The sequence below is a fragment of the Theropithecus gelada genome, chromosome 3 (genome assembly GCF_003255815.1).
Source record: "Theropithecus gelada isolate Dixy chromosome 3, Tgel_1.0, whole genome shotgun sequence".
Classification (NCBI taxonomy): Eukaryota; Metazoa; Chordata; class Mammalia; order Primates; family Cercopithecidae; genus Theropithecus; species Theropithecus gelada.
Genome location: NC_037670.1, coordinates 10,926,540 through 10,943,095, shown reverse-complemented (window position 1 = coordinate 10,943,095; position 16,556 = coordinate 10,926,540). Strand labels below are relative to the sequence as shown.

The following is a 16,556-nucleotide window of genomic DNA, read 5'->3' as shown; positions in this document are numbered from 1 at the left end:
GCCCTGTCTCTCTGTCCCCCAGGCCCTCATCCCTAAGGTGGGATGTGGCTTCCCTGAGCCTTGTTGGGGCTTAATGCCCTCTTTTTATTCCAGGAGTCTGTCCCCATGGGATCAGTCCCAGCACAGTTCTTGGATGTGCTCTTGTTTGTGACCAAACTGAAGAATCCCCTCCCTTGGTCTAGGCCCTTCACCTCCATTAATGTGACCCAAGGCCCCATTATCTTTCTGGTGGTTTCCTCTCCCTACATCTCATAGCTGCTGTCCACCTCCCCTCCTAAGCATGCGTGGCCAGCTCTGCCATCCCATCCCACAGGCCAGGGCCCAAGAACTCTGCACCCAGGCCAGAAGGGCATGGCATTTGTCATCTGTCTGGACCCCTCCATTTGGGGTCTCCTTAAAGTCCCTGCAGGTGACCCACGGCCAGCCCCAACCCTGCCCCTGACAGTCCTCCCTCCAAGGCCAGGTCCTGCCCTCAGGTCCTGCCTCTTCCCTCATCCCCTCCTCACTTCCGCAGGCACCACCTTCCTGCCAGGTACCCAGGGGCTCAGTGAATGTCTGAAGGAAGAAATCCATTTGGAGGCCCGGCATGGTGGCTCACGCCTGTAATCCCAACACTTTGGGAGGTTGAGGCGGGCAGATCACTTGAGGTTGGGAGTTCGAGACCAACCTGGACAACATGGCAAAATCCGTTCTCTACTAAAAATACAAAAATTAGCCGGGCATGGTGGCAGGTGCCTGTAATCCCAGCTACTCAGGAGGCTGAGGCAGGAGAATTGCTTGAACCTTGGAGGCGGAGGTTGCAGTGAGCCGAGATGGAGCCACTGCACTCCAGCCTGGGTGACTGAGTGAGACTCTGTCTCAAAAAAATAAAATAAAATAAGAAATCCCTTCGGGTCCTGAATGAGGCGAGACTCTGGTGTGGGCAAGGGCTTAGACAGAGCTGGGGGTGGATGCCTTGGGTTTAGTCCCAGGTTGGAAAGCCTCTGTTCTTTGACTATAAAATGTGAATCGTCTTTTGTCACTCATCTATAAGGGCTTGGTGTGCAGGGAACCCAGGAGCATGTCAGGGTGAGACTGGCTTGCCCCATCCTGGCCCAGGATGCTGAGCCCAGCCAGGGCGGGTACGACAGCCAGTCAGTGGGCTGCGCAGTCAGGGACAAGTCCACCGAGAGGGCCGCACACGCCATTTCCCTGGCACTGCCCACAGCCTGCAGCCTTTGTGCATTTCTGAGGCCACAGTGCCTCCTGGTGGCTGTGCAGCCTACCCCAAAGGACAGCGTCCTGGGTCTCAGGCCTCCGGCTCCCTCTCTGCAGCCCCAACAGCTCACCCTAAATGAGGTTTGTTGTCACCATGTTACATGTCACCATTTGGGACCAGAAAGGGGGATCCAGTGGCCCTGAGTCGCACAGTCAACCAGAAACAGGGCCAAACCTCACCGTCAGGGCTGCCTGGCTCCTGGGTCACTGAAGTCCTACCTAGAGATGCGTGCTCGGGTCTGGGGGCCCTTCCCCGATGTCTCTCACCCTCCTGCAGGGCAGGAAAGTCACAGTTTGGATGCTTTGTTGTAAAGACGACCCTGGCACCTGGAGGAGGGAGAGATGGACAGGGCTGTGGGTCGGGGGACTCCTTGGGGACCACGCGGCCCCCACCACTGCAGCTGGAGCCTCTATTGGGGGCAGGACGAGGCACCTCTGCTGTCAACCCAGAGGTGGGACCCTACGCATCCTCCCTGCACCGCCCACGGCTTTCTCTGCCTCTCCTACCTCCCGGCTTCCCACTGGACATTATCTCAGAACATCAGCTATGGAAGCAACTTGAGCCTCCTTGCCCCTGCATGACAAGCAAAGTGAGGCCCAGAGAGGGAAAGGGGATGGCCAGGGTGCCCCAGACGGCTGTGGGCAGAGCCACGTTGCGCTGGTTTCCCCTAACCCCTGACCTGAGTTCCTTCTCCTACCCAGAGGATTTCAACAATCCAGAGAGTGCTTGGGGCCAGGAGTGCCTCTGATAGTCAGGGTGGGCTTCCTGGAGGAGACCCTAGGTCTAACGGGGTCTTCTAGGCAGAGGTGAGTTGGGAGGGAATAGCCAGCGCTCTCACAGCATCCAGGCGGCCCTGCTTCCAGACCATGGGTTGGAGAGGCAGAACCAGGGGAGGGCACCAAGGGTCCCACCAGGCTCCCTCTGATGGCCATGTCTTCCTTTGGCCACAGGACGCTGTGCGGAGCTGCAGGTCCGTGTCACTGAGGCTGTGGCCACAGCCACTGAGCAGAGAGAGCTGATCGCCCGCCTGGAGCAGGACCTAAGCATCATTCAGTCCATCCAGCGGCCCGATGCCGAGGTGAGCCCACCCCCCTGCCCCATGCCAGCCTCGCTGCCTGCCCAGGGTTATTTTAGCCTCTGCAAACGCTGACTTCCCAGATAAGCCTGTGTATCAGGCAGCTGGTGACAACCCAGAAGGGCTGTCACCTAAAACCATTGGGTTCTCCCTGCTTACTCCCATGAATACCACCCTGCCCCTGATTTGGGGTGACAGGCCATGGGGCAGAGGCCACAGGACTTCCTAGCAGTAGCACAGAGGCCCCTCTCAGGCATTGCCCTGAGAGCAGAGCCAGAGGCAAGGCCAGGACCATGTACCCATCTCCCAGCTAAAGAACCTGGAGCCCAGAGATCACAGCAGGCTGGGGCATAAAGAGCCCAGGGAGGGCATCTCCTCGCCCACCTCCCCTTCTATAGAGGCCACAGTGGGACTCCGGGAGAGAAATCTGGGCTTCCCCAGGTCATGAGGCAGGCTGGTTGCAGGGCCAGGGAGGCCAGGCGTCTGATGCATGTCAAAGCCAAGTGGCCGCGAGGAGAGCCCCACTGCTGCTGAACTCTGGCCTCAGGAGTGACTCAGGGCCCAGCCGTCTCTTTGGTAGCCCATGCCATGTGCCCAGGACCGGGCCCTCCTGCAGCCAGCCTGCACCCCGGACGGTCCCACCCACTCCTTGCCACAGCCACCCTGCCATTTGCCTTAGCCATGCTGAAAGGGAATATTCCATGCCCACTGTGTGGACGCACCTCCTCATCTCTTCCTGTCACCTGCAGGGTGCCGCCGAGCACCGCCTGGAGAAGATTCCGGAGCCCATCAAAGAGGCCACTGCCCTATTCTACGGTAAGCAGAGCCCTGACCCATGGGAGGAGGGAGGAGGCAGGAAGAGGAGACAGGTGATACTGCCTGAGAACCCAGATCCCCAAAGATCAATCCCTTCCTCTAAGAAGGTCAGGCCCCCATGCCTACAATGCAGCAGCAACCTTTGAAGGGTCAGATAAGGCCAGGTGTGGTGGCGCACACCTGTAGTCCCAGCTATTTTGGAGGCTGAGGTGGGAGGATCGCCTGAACCCAGGAACTGGAGACTGCAGTGAGCTATGATGGTGTCACTGTACTCCAGCCCGGGCGACAGACCAAGACTGTGTCTCTAAAAAACAAAAAGGTGAATGAGCCCCCAACCTGCCTTTCTGGATCTTAGCCTGACACCCCCCATCTTGGGGTCCTGACCCTTCAGCCCTGCCAGTGGCCTGTGAAGGGCTGGTGAGTGGTGGTCAGCCAGGCCTCACTGCTGAAGTGCAGCTGGAGGTCCATGGGGTGGGGGGAAGGCAGCCTCCTTGGGTATTGAGGACAGAACCTGAGGCTGCTGGACCAGAATACTGGGGGTGTGCCCATGCGTCCCCAGTTCCCCTCCTGCCCCTTTGCTTCCCCAGGGGCTATAGACCTAGTCTGACAGCTGCAAGGGTCTCAGATTCAAGCACAGAGTGACCGGGAGGGGAGTTCTGGGCCTGGCCCTCTCACAGAGCAGACGGGGAAACTGGGCCCTTCTCCAGGGTTCCTATTGTCAGGCCAGCCCCTGCCATCCATTCTCACGCTCCCCAGTTCCCCTGGCTGTCCCCTCCCCTTCCCCGACCTGCCCAGCACCAGGGGGTCAGAGACCATGTGACTTCTACCCCATGGCATTTGGCCAGAAATCCCCCAGGGCTGGGGGACCCACCCCAACGGGCCCCCTGCTGGGTTCCGCCTCCTGCCACCCCAAGACACCCTCCTCTACCTACTAGGACCTGCAGCACCAGCCAGCGGCGCCCTCCCAGAGGGCCAGGTGGATTCACTGCTTTCCATCATCTCCAGTCAGAGGGAGCGCTTCCGTGCCCGGAACCAGGAGCTTGAGGCCGTGAGTCACATCCTTCTCTCCCCGATGCTCCTTGGGCCCAAGAACACAGTGGGGGAACACACAGGCTTTCAGGAGAGAGATACAGCACAGACTGTAAACCTCATGGGGAAGAGATTTGTTCTGTGCAGTCAGGGAGGGCTTCCTGGAGGAGGTCATGCCACACCGGGCTTTGAAAGAAGACTCAGACACTCACAGTAGAGGAGACAGGGGGGCCAGTGAGCCAGAAGGGAGCATAGATCATTCCAGGGCTGCATGAAACAAGAAGAAACAAGTCGCCAGACGAGTGCACTCCTGCCAGGCTGGGAGGCGTGGCCTTCAATCTGCAGGGAGGGGCACCAAGGAAGGATTTAAGCCAGGCAGTGGCGCTGCAAGAATGCAGGGTGACCATCCTGGCTAACACAGTAAAACCCTGTCTCTACTAAAAATACAAAAAATTGGCCCGGTGCGGTGGCTCACACCTGTAATCCCAGCACTTTGGGAGGCTGAGGTGGGCGGATCACGAGGTCAGGAGATCAAGACCATCCTGACTAACATGGTTAAACCCCGTCTCTACTAAAAATACAAAATAATTAGCTGGGCGTGGTGGTGGTTGCCTGTAGTCCCAGCTACTCAGGAGGCTAAGGCAGGAGAATGGCGTGAACCCGGGAGGCAGAGCTTGCAGTGAGCTGAGATCACGCCCCTGCACTCTAGCCTGGGCAACAGAGCAAGACTCCGTCCCCAAAAAAAAAAAATACAAAAAATTAGCCAGGCGTGGTAGTGGGCACCTGTGGTCACAGCTATTCGGTTCAGGAGGCTGAAGCAGGAGAATGGCATGAACCTGGGAAGCAGGGCTTACCAGCAGCCAAGATCGCGCCACTGCACTCCAGCCTGGGTGACAGAGCAAGACTCCATCTCAAAACAAACAAAAAAAAAGAATGCAGGGTGAACCAGGCGCGGTGGCTCACACCTGTAATCCCAGCACTTTGGGAGGCTGAGGCAAGCGGATCACTTGAGGTCGGGAGTTTGAGACCAGCCTGACCAACATGGTCAGGTAGAAACCCCCTCTCTACTAAAAATACAAAAATTAGCCGGGCGTGGTGGCAGGCACCTGTAGTCCCAGCTACTTGGGAGGCTGACGCAGGAGGATCGCTTGAACCTGGGAGGTAGAAGGTGCAGTGAGCCAACAAGATCGCGCCACTGCACTCCAGCCTGTGTGACAGAGCAAAACTCCATCTCAAAATAAATAAATAAATAAATTTCCTTCCTTTTTAAGGCAGAATAATATTTCATTGTGCATATAGACCACATTTTGTTTATCCATTCACCTATTCATTTATGTTGCTTCCACCTTTTGGCTGTGGCGAATAATTCTGCTGTGAACATAGGTGTACAAATCTCTCTCCAAGTCCCTGCCTTCAATTCTTTTGGGTATCTACCCAGAAGCGGAATTACTGGATCCTATGGTAATTCTATGTTTAACGTTTTTAAAGGAAGCACCATACTGCCATATACTTTTTTTGTACTGCTCAAGTTTTGGCTGTGTTTGTTTTTGTTTTGTCTTTTTTTTCTTCTTCTTCTTCTTCCTTTTTGTGGAGAACAGAGTCTCGCTATATTACCCAGGCAGGTCTCAAACTCCTGGGCTCAAGCTATACTCCCACCTCTGCCTCTCTGAAAGCTGGGATTACAGGCGTGAGCCACCGCGCCTGGCCTTGTTTTTGTTTTTTGAGACGGAGTCTTGCTCTGTTGCCCAGGCTGGAGTGCGGTGGCACAATCCCCGTTCAGTGCATCCTCCACCTCCCCGGTTCAAGTGATTCTTCTGCCTCAGCCTTCCGGCTAGCTGGGATTACAGGTGCCCGCCATCACACCCAGCTAATTTTTGTATTTTTAGTAGAGACAGGGTTTCTCCATGTTGGCGAGGCTGGTCTTGAACTCCTGACCTCAGGTAATCTGCCCACCTCAGCCTCCTAAAATGCTGGGGTTATAGGCATGAGCCACCGCGCTGGCCACTGCTTGAATTTTGAATAGTGTGAAAGAAACACTTATTCAAGCATTTGAATAAATTGAAACATGAGATTCCATTTCACCTTGCCCTTAGATTGGCAAATAGTAAAACCACGTAGTGTGTGATTCCATGTATATGAAACATCCAGTACAGGCAAATCCATGAGACAGAAAGGAGACTGCCGATTGCCAGGCAATAGACGAGGAGGAAATGGGGAGTGACTGCTGGCAGATTTGGGGTTTCTTATTGGGGTGATTTTAAATGTTCTGGAATTAGGTAGTGGGGATGGATGGTTGCATAACATTGTGAATACAAATGACCGAACTGTACACTTTGAAATGCTGATGTTTACGTTATGGGTATTACATCTCAATAATAGTCTTTAAAAGGCTAATACCAATGACAAAAAAAAAAAAAGTATGAAGAAATCTGACCAGGCATCGTGGCTCATGCCTGTAATCCCAGCACTTTGGGAGGTTGAAGTGGGAGGATTGCTTGAGCCCAGGAGTCTGAGACCAGTCTGGGCAATGCAGTGAGACCCCGTCTCTGCAAAAATAAAAAAGTAGCGGGGCATGGTGGTGTGAGCCTATAGTCCCAGCTACCTGGGAGGCTGAGGTGGGAGGATCGCTTGAGTCACAAGGCTGAGGCTGCAGTGAGCTCTGGTCATGCCACTTTATTCTAGCCTGGGTGACAGAGCAAGACCCTGTCTCTAAAATGTATAGACAGGGGCCAGGCGCAGTGGCTTACGCCTATAATCCCAACGCTTTGGGAGGCAGAGGTGGGTGGATCACCTGAGATCAGGAGTTTGAGACCAACCTGACCAAAATGGTAAAACCCTGTCGCAAGCATGGTGGCACACGCCTGTAATCCCACCTACTTGGGAGGCTGAGGCAGGAGAATCGCTTGAACCCAGGAGGCGGAGGTTGCAGTGAGCTGAGATTGATTACATCATTGAGCTCCAGCCTGGGCAACAATAGTGAAACTCCGTATCAAAAAAATAACAATAATAAAAATAAAAAATAAAATAAAATATATAGACAGGGTCTTGCTCTGTCATATATTAAGGTTGATGCAAATGTAATCGTGGTGTTTGCCATTACTTCTAAGGACAAAAACCACGATTACATTTGCATCAACGTAATACATAGGAAGAAACCTGACCCAAGATCCCTGACTTCTGCCCGGGGTGGGGCCACAGTGGGGGAAGGGGCAGCTTTACAGAGTCAGGCAGGTCAAGGAGAAGGCTGTGGGCACAGAAGGGGCTTTGCTCCAGGTAGACAGAGCAGCACCTGTGCCGGCACGGAGGCCTCTCCCCCACCCCTCTTTTTGCCCCTCCCCCCACAGGAGAACCGCCTGGCCCAGCACACCCTCCAGGCCCTGCAGAGCGAGCTGGACAGCCTGCGCGCTGACAACATCAAGCTCTTTGAGAAGATCAAGTTCCTGCAGAGCTACCCTGGCCGGGTGAGGGCCCTCCCCTGGCCTCAGCTTCAGGTGGACCAGGCAGGGAGAGAGGCCGATCAGGGCTCTGGAGGTGGGAGGGTCGGGGGCCAAGACCTGCTGGGCAGCACTGGGCCCCAGAGGCCCCCTGAGGCCTTCCGACATCTCCCCACCCACCCACCTACCTGCCTGCTAGCTGCCCTCCCTAAGCTGGGAGAAGCCCGTAGAGTGGAGCCCCTGTCCAGATTCATTCATAAAAACTGACCAGAAAGGCCAGGTGTGGTGCCTCACGCCTGTCATCCCAGCACTGTGGGAGTCGGAGGCAGGAGTATTGCCTGAGCTCAGAAGTTCGAGACCAGCCTGGCCAACACAGTGAAACCCTGTCTCTACTAAAAATAAAAAAAAATAGCTGGGCATGGTGGCGCACGCCCATAGTCCCAGCTGCTCAGGAGGCTGAGGCAGGAGAATCGCTGGAACCCGGGAGGCGGAGGTTGCAGTGAGCACTGCACCGCCGCTGCACTCCAGCCTGGGCAACAAGAGCAAAACTCTGTCTCAAAAAAAAAAAAAAAACTAGCCAGAAAGGCAGGGCACAGTGGCTCATGCCTGTAATCCCAGCACTGTGGGAGGCTGAGGGGGGTGGAGTTTGAAACCAGCCTGGCCAACATAGGGAAACCCGTCTCTACTAAAAATACAAAAATTAGCCAGGCATCGTGGCACGTGCCTGTGGTCCCCGCTACTCAGGAGGCTGAGGTGGGAGGATCACGTGAGCCCAGGAGATAGAGGCTGCAGTCAGCTGAGATCCAGCCACTGCACTCCAGCCCAGGTGACAGAGCAAGACCCTGCCTCCAAAAAATAAATATAAATAGGCCAGGCGTGGTGGCTCATCCCCGTAATCTCAGCAGTTTGGGAGGCTGAGGCGAGCGGATCACTTGAGGTCAGGAGTTCCAGACCAGCCTGGCCAACACAGTGAAACCCCATCTCTACTAAAACTACAAAAATTAGCTGGGTGTGGTGTCATGCACCTGTAATCTCAGCTACTCAGACAGCTAAGACAGGAGAATCACTTGAACCTGAGAGGTGGAGGTTCCAGTGAGCCGAGATCACGCCATTGCACTCCAGCCTGGGCAACAGAGCTAAACTCTGTCTTAAATAAATAAATAAATAAATAAATAAATAAATAAATAAATAAATAAGCAAGCAAGCAATAATAAAAAATGTAAACAGAACTTGGTACACACTCCAAAAAGCAACGAAGAGAGTGGATCAAAAACTCACTTGCCGAGTTCTCCTGGGCTAGGCAGGCCTGTGCATGGCTTCTCGCAGCCCCCCACCCCGTGCCAGGAAACCCTTTCTATGAGTAACAGGAGAGCATGGGGCATAGTAAGGCAGGGATTCACCTCTCCCTCTCCCTTTGGGGCCCAGCAGCCACCAGCCCTGTCCCCACCCATCAGAGCCACTCCTCGGCCACCAGAGGGCACTCAGACCCTGCAAACCAGCCTGGCTCTGGGTGGCCAGCTGAGGAGGGGGGAGTCTCCTCTCCCAGGTGCCTGCCTGCCCCCATGACTACCCCCACACTCCCAGCAGATCCACCTTCCTGCACCTGCGCCCGGTCCTGCCTGGGCCTCAGTTCCCCATCCGTGCCCAGAGGCGCTGTGGCCCTGACCCCATGGGTAGCTCCATGCCCCTATGGCAGGAGGCACCTGCCACATTCACGTTGTCAACCCAGCACCCTCTCCTCCCACCTCTGGGATCTAGGGCTCCCTCCCCTACCTCCCTTTTTGCAGATGAGGAAACTGAGGCTCCCCTGGGCTCCTGCCCTTCCCACTGGGCCCCAGGGCACTGACTGGGTCTCTTCCCCTCCCCGTCTGTGCAGGGCAGCAGCAGTGATGACACGGAGCTGCGGTACTCGTCCCAGTACGAGGAGCGCCTGGACCCCTTTTCCTCCTTCAGCAAGCGGGTTCGTGAGCCCAGCCTGGGCAGGGGAGGGAAGGGGCATCAGCCCAGGGAAGTCCAGGGGTCCCCCCATCACCTGGCCCCCATCCCTGAGCACTCGGCCTTCCCTGAGCACTTGGCCTTCCCTGGCCCCCCTCCAGCTGCCCTCGTCTGGGTGCTCTCGATCAGCCTTGCCACACCAGCCCTGCACACCCTGGCCCCTCAGGCCAGGAGCCCCCCCAAGACAGCCTCCCCACCGCTTCAGTGCAGTGTAGGCCCAGCGCCCATTCAGGAACACCTGCCGATGGCTACCTGAGGGTGTGTGGCAGTGGCTGGGTTAACCTGCAGTATATTTGGGGGACAGGCAGACAAGGAAGAGCTCAGAGTCGGGCAATCCATGGTGGGGACCCCACCCTACAACTCCCCTCCCCCACCCAGACTGCAGAAGCTCTGCCCGTGGAAAACTTTCCCGTGGGCGGAATGGGTGGCTGCAGAGGCGGGGAGGGGCTCTCACAGATGTCAGGGGAGTCCAGAATGTCACACTGAGTCGACTGTGCACCCGTCGACACTGAGTCGACGGCAGCACCCCGGCAGCCCCCTGGAGGTCTGCAAGAACAGCGAGACAGGGTGGCCTGTGGCTGGCCAGGCCCCGCTCTCTGCCACAAGCCAGGGTCTGTGAGGTCCTCTGGGGTCCTTTCCTGATTGTCCCTCCCTGTACAGGAGCGGCAGAGGAAGTACCTGAGCCTGAGTCCCTGGGACAAGGCCACCCTCAGCATGGTGAGTCCCTGCGCCTACCCGTCCCCTCCCCAGACAGGCCTGAGCCTCTGTCTCCAGCCACCTCTTCACCTGCCCTGCAGCCCAGGCTGGAGGAGCCACCTGCCCTGCCAAGAGTGGCTGTGTGATCTGGGACAAGGTCTCTCCCCTTCCCAGGCAAATCCTCTGAGAGCATGCTTCATAGCAGTAGGTTCTGAACTGAGCTGCAGTGGGGCCATCCCTCAGAATTCCTGCAGCCTAGAGTCAGGCCTGGTGGCTCACACCTGTCATCCCAGCACTTTAGGAGGTGGGAGGATTGCTTGAGCCCAGGAGTTCGAGACCAGCCTGGGCAACACAGTAAGACCCTGTCTCTACAAAAAATAAAATCAGCCAGGCGCGATGGTGTGCTGTAGTCCCAGCCAGTCCCTGTAGTCCCAGCTACTCAGGAGGCTGATGGATGAGGATCACTTGAACCTAGAAAGTCAAGGCTGCAGTGAGCTCTGACCACTACATTCCAGCCTGGGCAGCCTTGTCTCAAAAACTTTTTTTTTAAAGAATTCCAGTTGCCGGGCACGGCGGCTCACGCCTGTAATCTCAGCACTTTGGAAGGCTGAGGTGGGCGGATCACCTGAGGTCTGGAGTTCGAGACCAGCCTGGCCAACATGGTGAAACCCCATCTCTAGTAAAAATACAAAAATTAACTGGGCATAGTGGCGCATGCCTATAATCCCAGCTACTCAGGAGGCTGAGGCAGGAGAAACAGTTGAACCCAGGAGGTAGAGGTTGCAGTGAGCCAAGATCGTACCACTGCATTCCAACCTGGGCGACACAGTGAGACTCCGTCTCAGAAAAAAAAAAAAAAAAATGAATTACAGCAGCCCTTGTCTCTCACCCATAATGGTAGAATGGGAGACCCAGCTTCCTGTCCCTTCCTTCCCCTTGCCACCCTAGGGCCCTTTCTGTGAAGCCCAGGTGGCCCTGCAGGGGTGGGTGAGGCCAGCCCCATCCCCACTCACCCTTTCCTTGCTCCCAGGGGCGTCTGGTTCTCTCCAACAAGATGGCGCGCACCATCGGCTTCTTCTACACACTGTTCCTGCACTGCCTGGTCTTCCTGGTGAGTGTGTACACGGGCAGGCCAGGGGCACCTTCACCCCCCCACCCCTGACCTCCAGGGCAGCACGGGCCTGTTACGGTGGCCTGGCCCTGGACCTACCCCAAGCTGCATCCCCAGCTGGAGGCCACGCCTCTCCCCTTCAAGAGCCTTGGCCCACCCCAGGGACGAGAAGGACCCACCCCACTGGGACCCCTGGCCAGGGCACCAGCCGGGCCGCTCCGTGAAAGAGGCCTGGCTGATCGCATCTGGGACTGGTCCTGGAGGGGCTTCGTAGGAAGAAGGGATGGAGTGGGAAGGGAGCGGGTCTAATGAACTCCACCAAGGGACAGTCATGAAGGCTGCACAGGGAAGGGGCATCTTGAACTAACGTCCTCAGCTGCAGAGGGGTGTTCTAGTTAGCAGATAAGGGCCTCCATGTCTGCCAAGTTGGGGGAGAAGAGGGGTGGAAGGCTGTGTCTCTGGAAGGATCCAGTCTTGGGGACTCCTGTCCCCAGCACAGTCAAGATGGCCCCTACAGGGCTAACCTGGGCTCCAGCTCTGACCCCAGGGTCCAGTGGGTCCTGGCCCTTCCAGGGGTTGTCCCACAATATTCGGGGAGGTGCCTCCGTGTCTGGGCCCATCTGACCATCTGCAGAAACAGCAGGTGCAGGAGCATGTCTAAGGCCCACCCGCCCCAGAGCCTGGGGCTCGAGAACCTTTATGTCCCAGGCCAGGCCCAGGGGCCATGGGTGGGCTGCAGGGGTGGCCTTGAGGCGAACGGGCAGCTCACCGTGTCTCCATCTGGCCAGGTGCTCTACAAGTTGGCATGGAGCGAGAGCGTGGAGAGGGACTGTGCCACCTTCTGCGCCAAGAAGTGAGGACCCCCACTTGGGCCCCCATTCAGCCCCACAACCAGCTCCCAGAACCCCCTGCAACACCCCTGAGTTCCTGCCTCATGTCCCCCACTCCTTAGCCCTCCATCACAGCCCCCATTCTGGCCCTCCCCCTACCCCCACTCCCAGTGCCCACTACCCCCCAGCCCCACCCCATCACACGATACACATCCCCCTTCCCCAACACACACACTCGGCCTCAACAAACCTTCCCGTGTCCCCCAGGTTCGCCGACCACCTGCACAAGTTCCACGAGAATGACAACGGGGCAGCAGCTGGTGACTTGTGGCAGTGACACCCCGGCACCTGCCCCGTGACAGTGACAGCTGCACCTCCACCTCTGACTGCTCAGTGCATCTAATCACTTAGTCTCCCCCGAAGAATCCCTCATGGAAACTGCTCTTATCCGCTGTCCAGCAGCTGCCAGAGGCCCCAGGTCCCCTCGGGTCCCCTTGAAAGAATGTCTCAGTCACATCAGGCCCGCTAGGTCCAGAGAGCCAGCCCCCAATGCCCGACCAGGCTAAGCCGCAGAGACCCTCTCAGCCCCCACCTCAGGCTAGGGCTCTGCCCGCAGCCTCACCTCTAGCCCTGGTGGCAGAGGTCCCTCAGCTGCGAGGCTGATTGGGTGACCACCAATTCCAGCTGTGGTTAATCCAGCTTGGACCTGTCTGCACTGCGATCCTCTTGGGCTCCCCTAGGATCTCCCCATGCCCCATAAGAGGTGGAAGGCACTTCCTTCCAGGACAGCAGGCTTTGAGTCCAGTACCCCCAGCCTGCCTTTGCCACCAGCCCCACCCCGCAGACTATATGAGGTTTGACAGAGTCTGCCCCCTCCCTCACTGCACCCCGAGAGAGAGCCCCAGTCAGCGGAACAGTTTCTATTACCCCCTCCCTGCCCCCAGACCCACGTGATTTCTGCTTTCTTCTTTAGCAAGATATTCTGGTTTCTAGGTAAGGAATAGTCTCTAATGAGCCCCCGAGCCTCAGTCTCTTCAGACTCATGGACTGGTCTGAGGGGTCCAAGCATGTCCTAGCCAATCAGAACTGGCTGTGGACCACCCTAGCACGGCCACCTCTCAGGGCCACTGGCAGGCCTTCCTAAGTTAGATTTGTAGTTGCATATTTAGCTTTGCACATTTGAAATAAACCACGGTTGCAGCCACCCTGGTGCCCTGTGCTCTGGGACGCTGGAGGGACAGGAGGCTGGTGGGGACGCCTGCAGTGCCACCCCTGGGAGCTGGGGCTGGCCTCACAGCTGGGCACACAGAGCATTCCTCCACCTCTTCTCATCTCCAGGAATTCCATGAGCACATTCAGAGCTCTGCTGAAACCCAGATCCAGTGTCCGCCGAGTGCTTTTGAGCAGACAAGCAGCACCATCAAAAAAGGAAACCCATTCCTTTATTCAAAAACCACCCGGGGCCAGGCACAGTTGCTTACACCTGTAATCCCAGCACTTTGGGAGGCCGAGGCAGGTGGATCACTTGAGGTCAAGAGTTTGTAACCAGCCTGACCAACATGGTGAAACCCCGTCTCTACTAAAAGTACAAAATTTAGCTGGGCAGGCATGGTGGCGCATGCCTGTAATCCCAGCTACTCAGGAGGGTGAGGCAGGAGAATCGTTTGAACCCGGGAGGCGGAGGTTGCAGTGAGCTGAGATCGCACCAGTGCACTCCAGCCTGAAGCCTGAGTGACAGAGTGAGACTCTGTCTCAAAAAAAAAAAAAAAAAAAAAACCACCTTTCAGGCTGTGGCTGGGTGTATGACGTGTCTTGGTCCACGTCAGTTCCTGGGGAATCTCTGCTTCCCTTTCTGTGCTCCCCTTTCCCATGGGCCCTCACCTGCCAGGGGCTGCAGAGCACATGCCCTCCAATCCCCCGAGCACCAGCCTTGCATGGGGGCCCCCCTGAGCCACAGGTTCTGGGCCACCTCACCTCCAGCCCAGCCTCAGATGGAGGAATGCATTCTCTGGGTCTGGAGTGGGTGCATTAACCCATTGTCCAGGTGGCCCATGAGACTGGTGGCAAACCCAGGTCCCCCACTGCAGCCCACCAGGCCACGGTCCCCTGGGCTACCTCTGTCTCCATTTTAGTTCTGACCAGTCTAAAGCGTGTGTATCCAGGGGCCTTTCTTTGGGGTCCCAGCACCCCTCATCATCTCCCCCATCAGGACTTCCAAGCCCCCCGAGCCTCCTGCCCTCAGGGACCCAGGATAGGTCCTTTCCTCCCTGACCCTCATTCCTATCCCCAGCGAGGTGACAGCTGCTCTTGGCCAACCACGCCCCCTCCACCCCCACAGCTACTTCCACATCTCCATCAGTTCCTCCTTGTGGGTCCGAGGCGCTCTGCCCCCGGCCCCTCCCCACTTCCTCCTCCCTGGGGATGGATCCGAGCTATTGTCCTGCCCATGGCTTCCCATCTCAGGACGCTCTCTGGCCACTGTCATCCCAGCAGTGGAGTTCAGCCCACTACTCTGAACCAGGTTAGTCCACCGCGGGTCAGGCTCTCCCCTCTCGCGGGAGGGTGGAGACCACAACCAGGCCATGTATGGAGCCTCCCTCTCTCCTGCTCTCCGGCACCCCCTCCTCCCCCTTCCCAGCCTCATTCATAGGTGTCCTGGTTCCCAGCCAGGCCTCCAGGCCTGTGTGCAACTCCAATCGAGGACTGGCCCACTGCCGAAGCTTTCATTAAAGTGTCTGCTGGCCTGGTCCTGCAGAGGGAACAGAGCCAAGATGTGGGGCAGGGAAGAGGCCTGCCTGGCTTCCATGCCCCCGTGGAGGGCAGCACCGGGGTTTTGGGCAGCAGGTGAGGGCTCTGTCCCCTCCACCTTCACCTCTGGAAGCCCCACCTTTCCATCCCTAAGAAGGGGATAAAAATCCTTGTCTGTCCAGCCTCCTGGAAAATTAGAGATGGGAAATGGCTCTGGGAAAGGTCAGAGGTCAGTTTGGGCCCGGGAGGGTGACAGATGGAGGCAGTTCCAGCTGGCAAGGAGACCAGGGCAGAACGGCCAGAGGTGGGCTCAGGGGACAGGGAGGGAGATGAGGGGAGAAGACACCCAGGGGTCCCCCACTGCTATCTCCAGCAGCAAGATTACTCTCATCTCTGAGGGGCCCTTTCCACACCTCTGCCCCCACTGAAGCCCTCCCTCCCCTCTCGGACCTCTTCCAGTGCTGCTGAGCCCCCTGCACCTCTTTCAGGAAGCCTCCCAGAGCCCCCCACCAGCGGTCTGGCCACCTGACCCCTCAGCACCAGGGGTCAGGCCACAAGTGTCCCGCAAAGCCCAGCGGGACTGTTTCCTTAGCCCGACTGGTCTCTGCCCTAACGCAGGCGAGTTCTGGAGCCAGGAAGGGGTGAGCAAGGTGCCAGGGCTGTGGCCCCTCATCGCCCCTCTATGATCTCTGACACCTCTCCGGGTGGCATCAGGCCCCCATCACAGCGAAGGCTGGGTGGTGGGGGCACAGCGCTCTGGGGGCCGTCCCGCGCTGTGTCCCGGGGGCGATTTCCCGCACCGGAGGGCTGGAGGGAGGGGGCGTGGTGGCGCTCTCGGGATTTATGAGAACCAGACGTCGACTTCCCCCGTTGCGACATCCAGGCCTCCTCCAGGCTCCCATTGTCCCCGCTGCGGAGGGTCTGGCCACAGCGGCGGCTCCCGCGAAGCACCCGTCACCGAGGGGCGCTTCGAGGGCTTCCGCGCCCCATACAGCCGCCACGCAGGACACTCCCCCGGCCCCACGAGCCGCGCTCCCGGGGCTACCACCACCCCGGGCTCGAGAGGTCGCTTCCGCGAGAAGGAGGGGGAGTCCCGTGCCTGGCCTTGGACCGGCTCTGCGAAAAGAGGACCCCGGTCAAGATGGGGCGACTCGTAGCCGGCTCCTAACCCCTCTCTCCGGGCCCCAGGGCCGGGCAGTCTCGGCAACGCAGCTGCGGGGAGCGAGCAAGCACCCGCAGCCGGCGCATCGGGCTCCGCGGAGGGCTGGGGGCGTGGCGGGGGCGGGGCCTGAGCCGCGCAAGGAGGGGCTGGAGGGCCCCCAGCCCCTCCTTGCGCGGCTCAGGCCCCGCCCCCGCCACGCCCCCAGCCCTCCGCGGAGCCCGATGCGCCGGCTGCGGGTGCTTGCTCGCTCCCCGCAGCTGCGTTGCCGAGACTGCCCGGCCCTGGGGCCCGGAGAGAGGGGTTAGGAGCCGGCTACGAGTCGCCCCATCTTGACCGGGGTCCTCTTTTCGCAGAGCCGGTCCAAGGCCAGGCACGGGACTCCCCCTCCTTCTCGCGGAAGCG

At 58.1% G+C, this 16,556-nt stretch overlaps 2 protein-coding genes across 6 annotated transcripts in view; both read left to right on the top strand.

The window, feature by feature from the left end:
- The window catches only part of CUX1 (cut like homeobox 1), a 472,214-nt gene extending 458,766 nt beyond the window's left edge, over positions 1 to 13,448 (top strand). For all 5 annotated transcript variants that reach the window (XM_025381011.1, XM_025381007.1, XM_025381006.1 and 2 more), the window contains 9 exons: positions 2,209 to 2,336; positions 3,083 to 3,149; positions 4,085 to 4,197; positions 7,523 to 7,639; positions 9,489 to 9,572; positions 10,268 to 10,324; positions 11,334 to 11,414; positions 12,203 to 12,267; positions 12,512 to 13,448. In XM_025381011.1, coding sequence (XP_025236796.1) covers positions 2,209 to 2,336; positions 3,083 to 3,149; positions 4,085 to 4,197; positions 7,523 to 7,639; positions 9,489 to 9,572; positions 10,268 to 10,324; positions 11,334 to 11,414; positions 12,203 to 12,267; positions 12,512 to 12,581 — 782 coding nt within the window. In that variant the 3' untranslated portion in view covers positions 12,582 to 13,448. The remainder of the gene's footprint in view (positions 1 to 2,208; positions 2,337 to 3,082; positions 3,150 to 4,084; positions 4,198 to 7,522; positions 7,640 to 9,488; positions 9,573 to 10,267; positions 10,325 to 11,333; positions 11,415 to 12,202; positions 12,268 to 12,511) is intronic.
- A 1,126-nt stretch (positions 13,449 to 14,574) lies between these two features.
- SH2B2 (SH2B adaptor protein 2) overlaps positions 14,575 to 16,556 on the top strand; it is a 38,875-nt gene continuing 36,893 nt past the window's right edge. Inside the window, exon 1 of the mRNA XM_025379916.1 lies at positions 14,575 to 14,765. Within this exon, the coding sequence (XP_025235701.1) occupies positions 14,666 to 14,765 (100 nt within the window). The 5' untranslated portion in view covers positions 14,575 to 14,665. The remainder of the gene's footprint in view (positions 14,766 to 16,556) is intronic.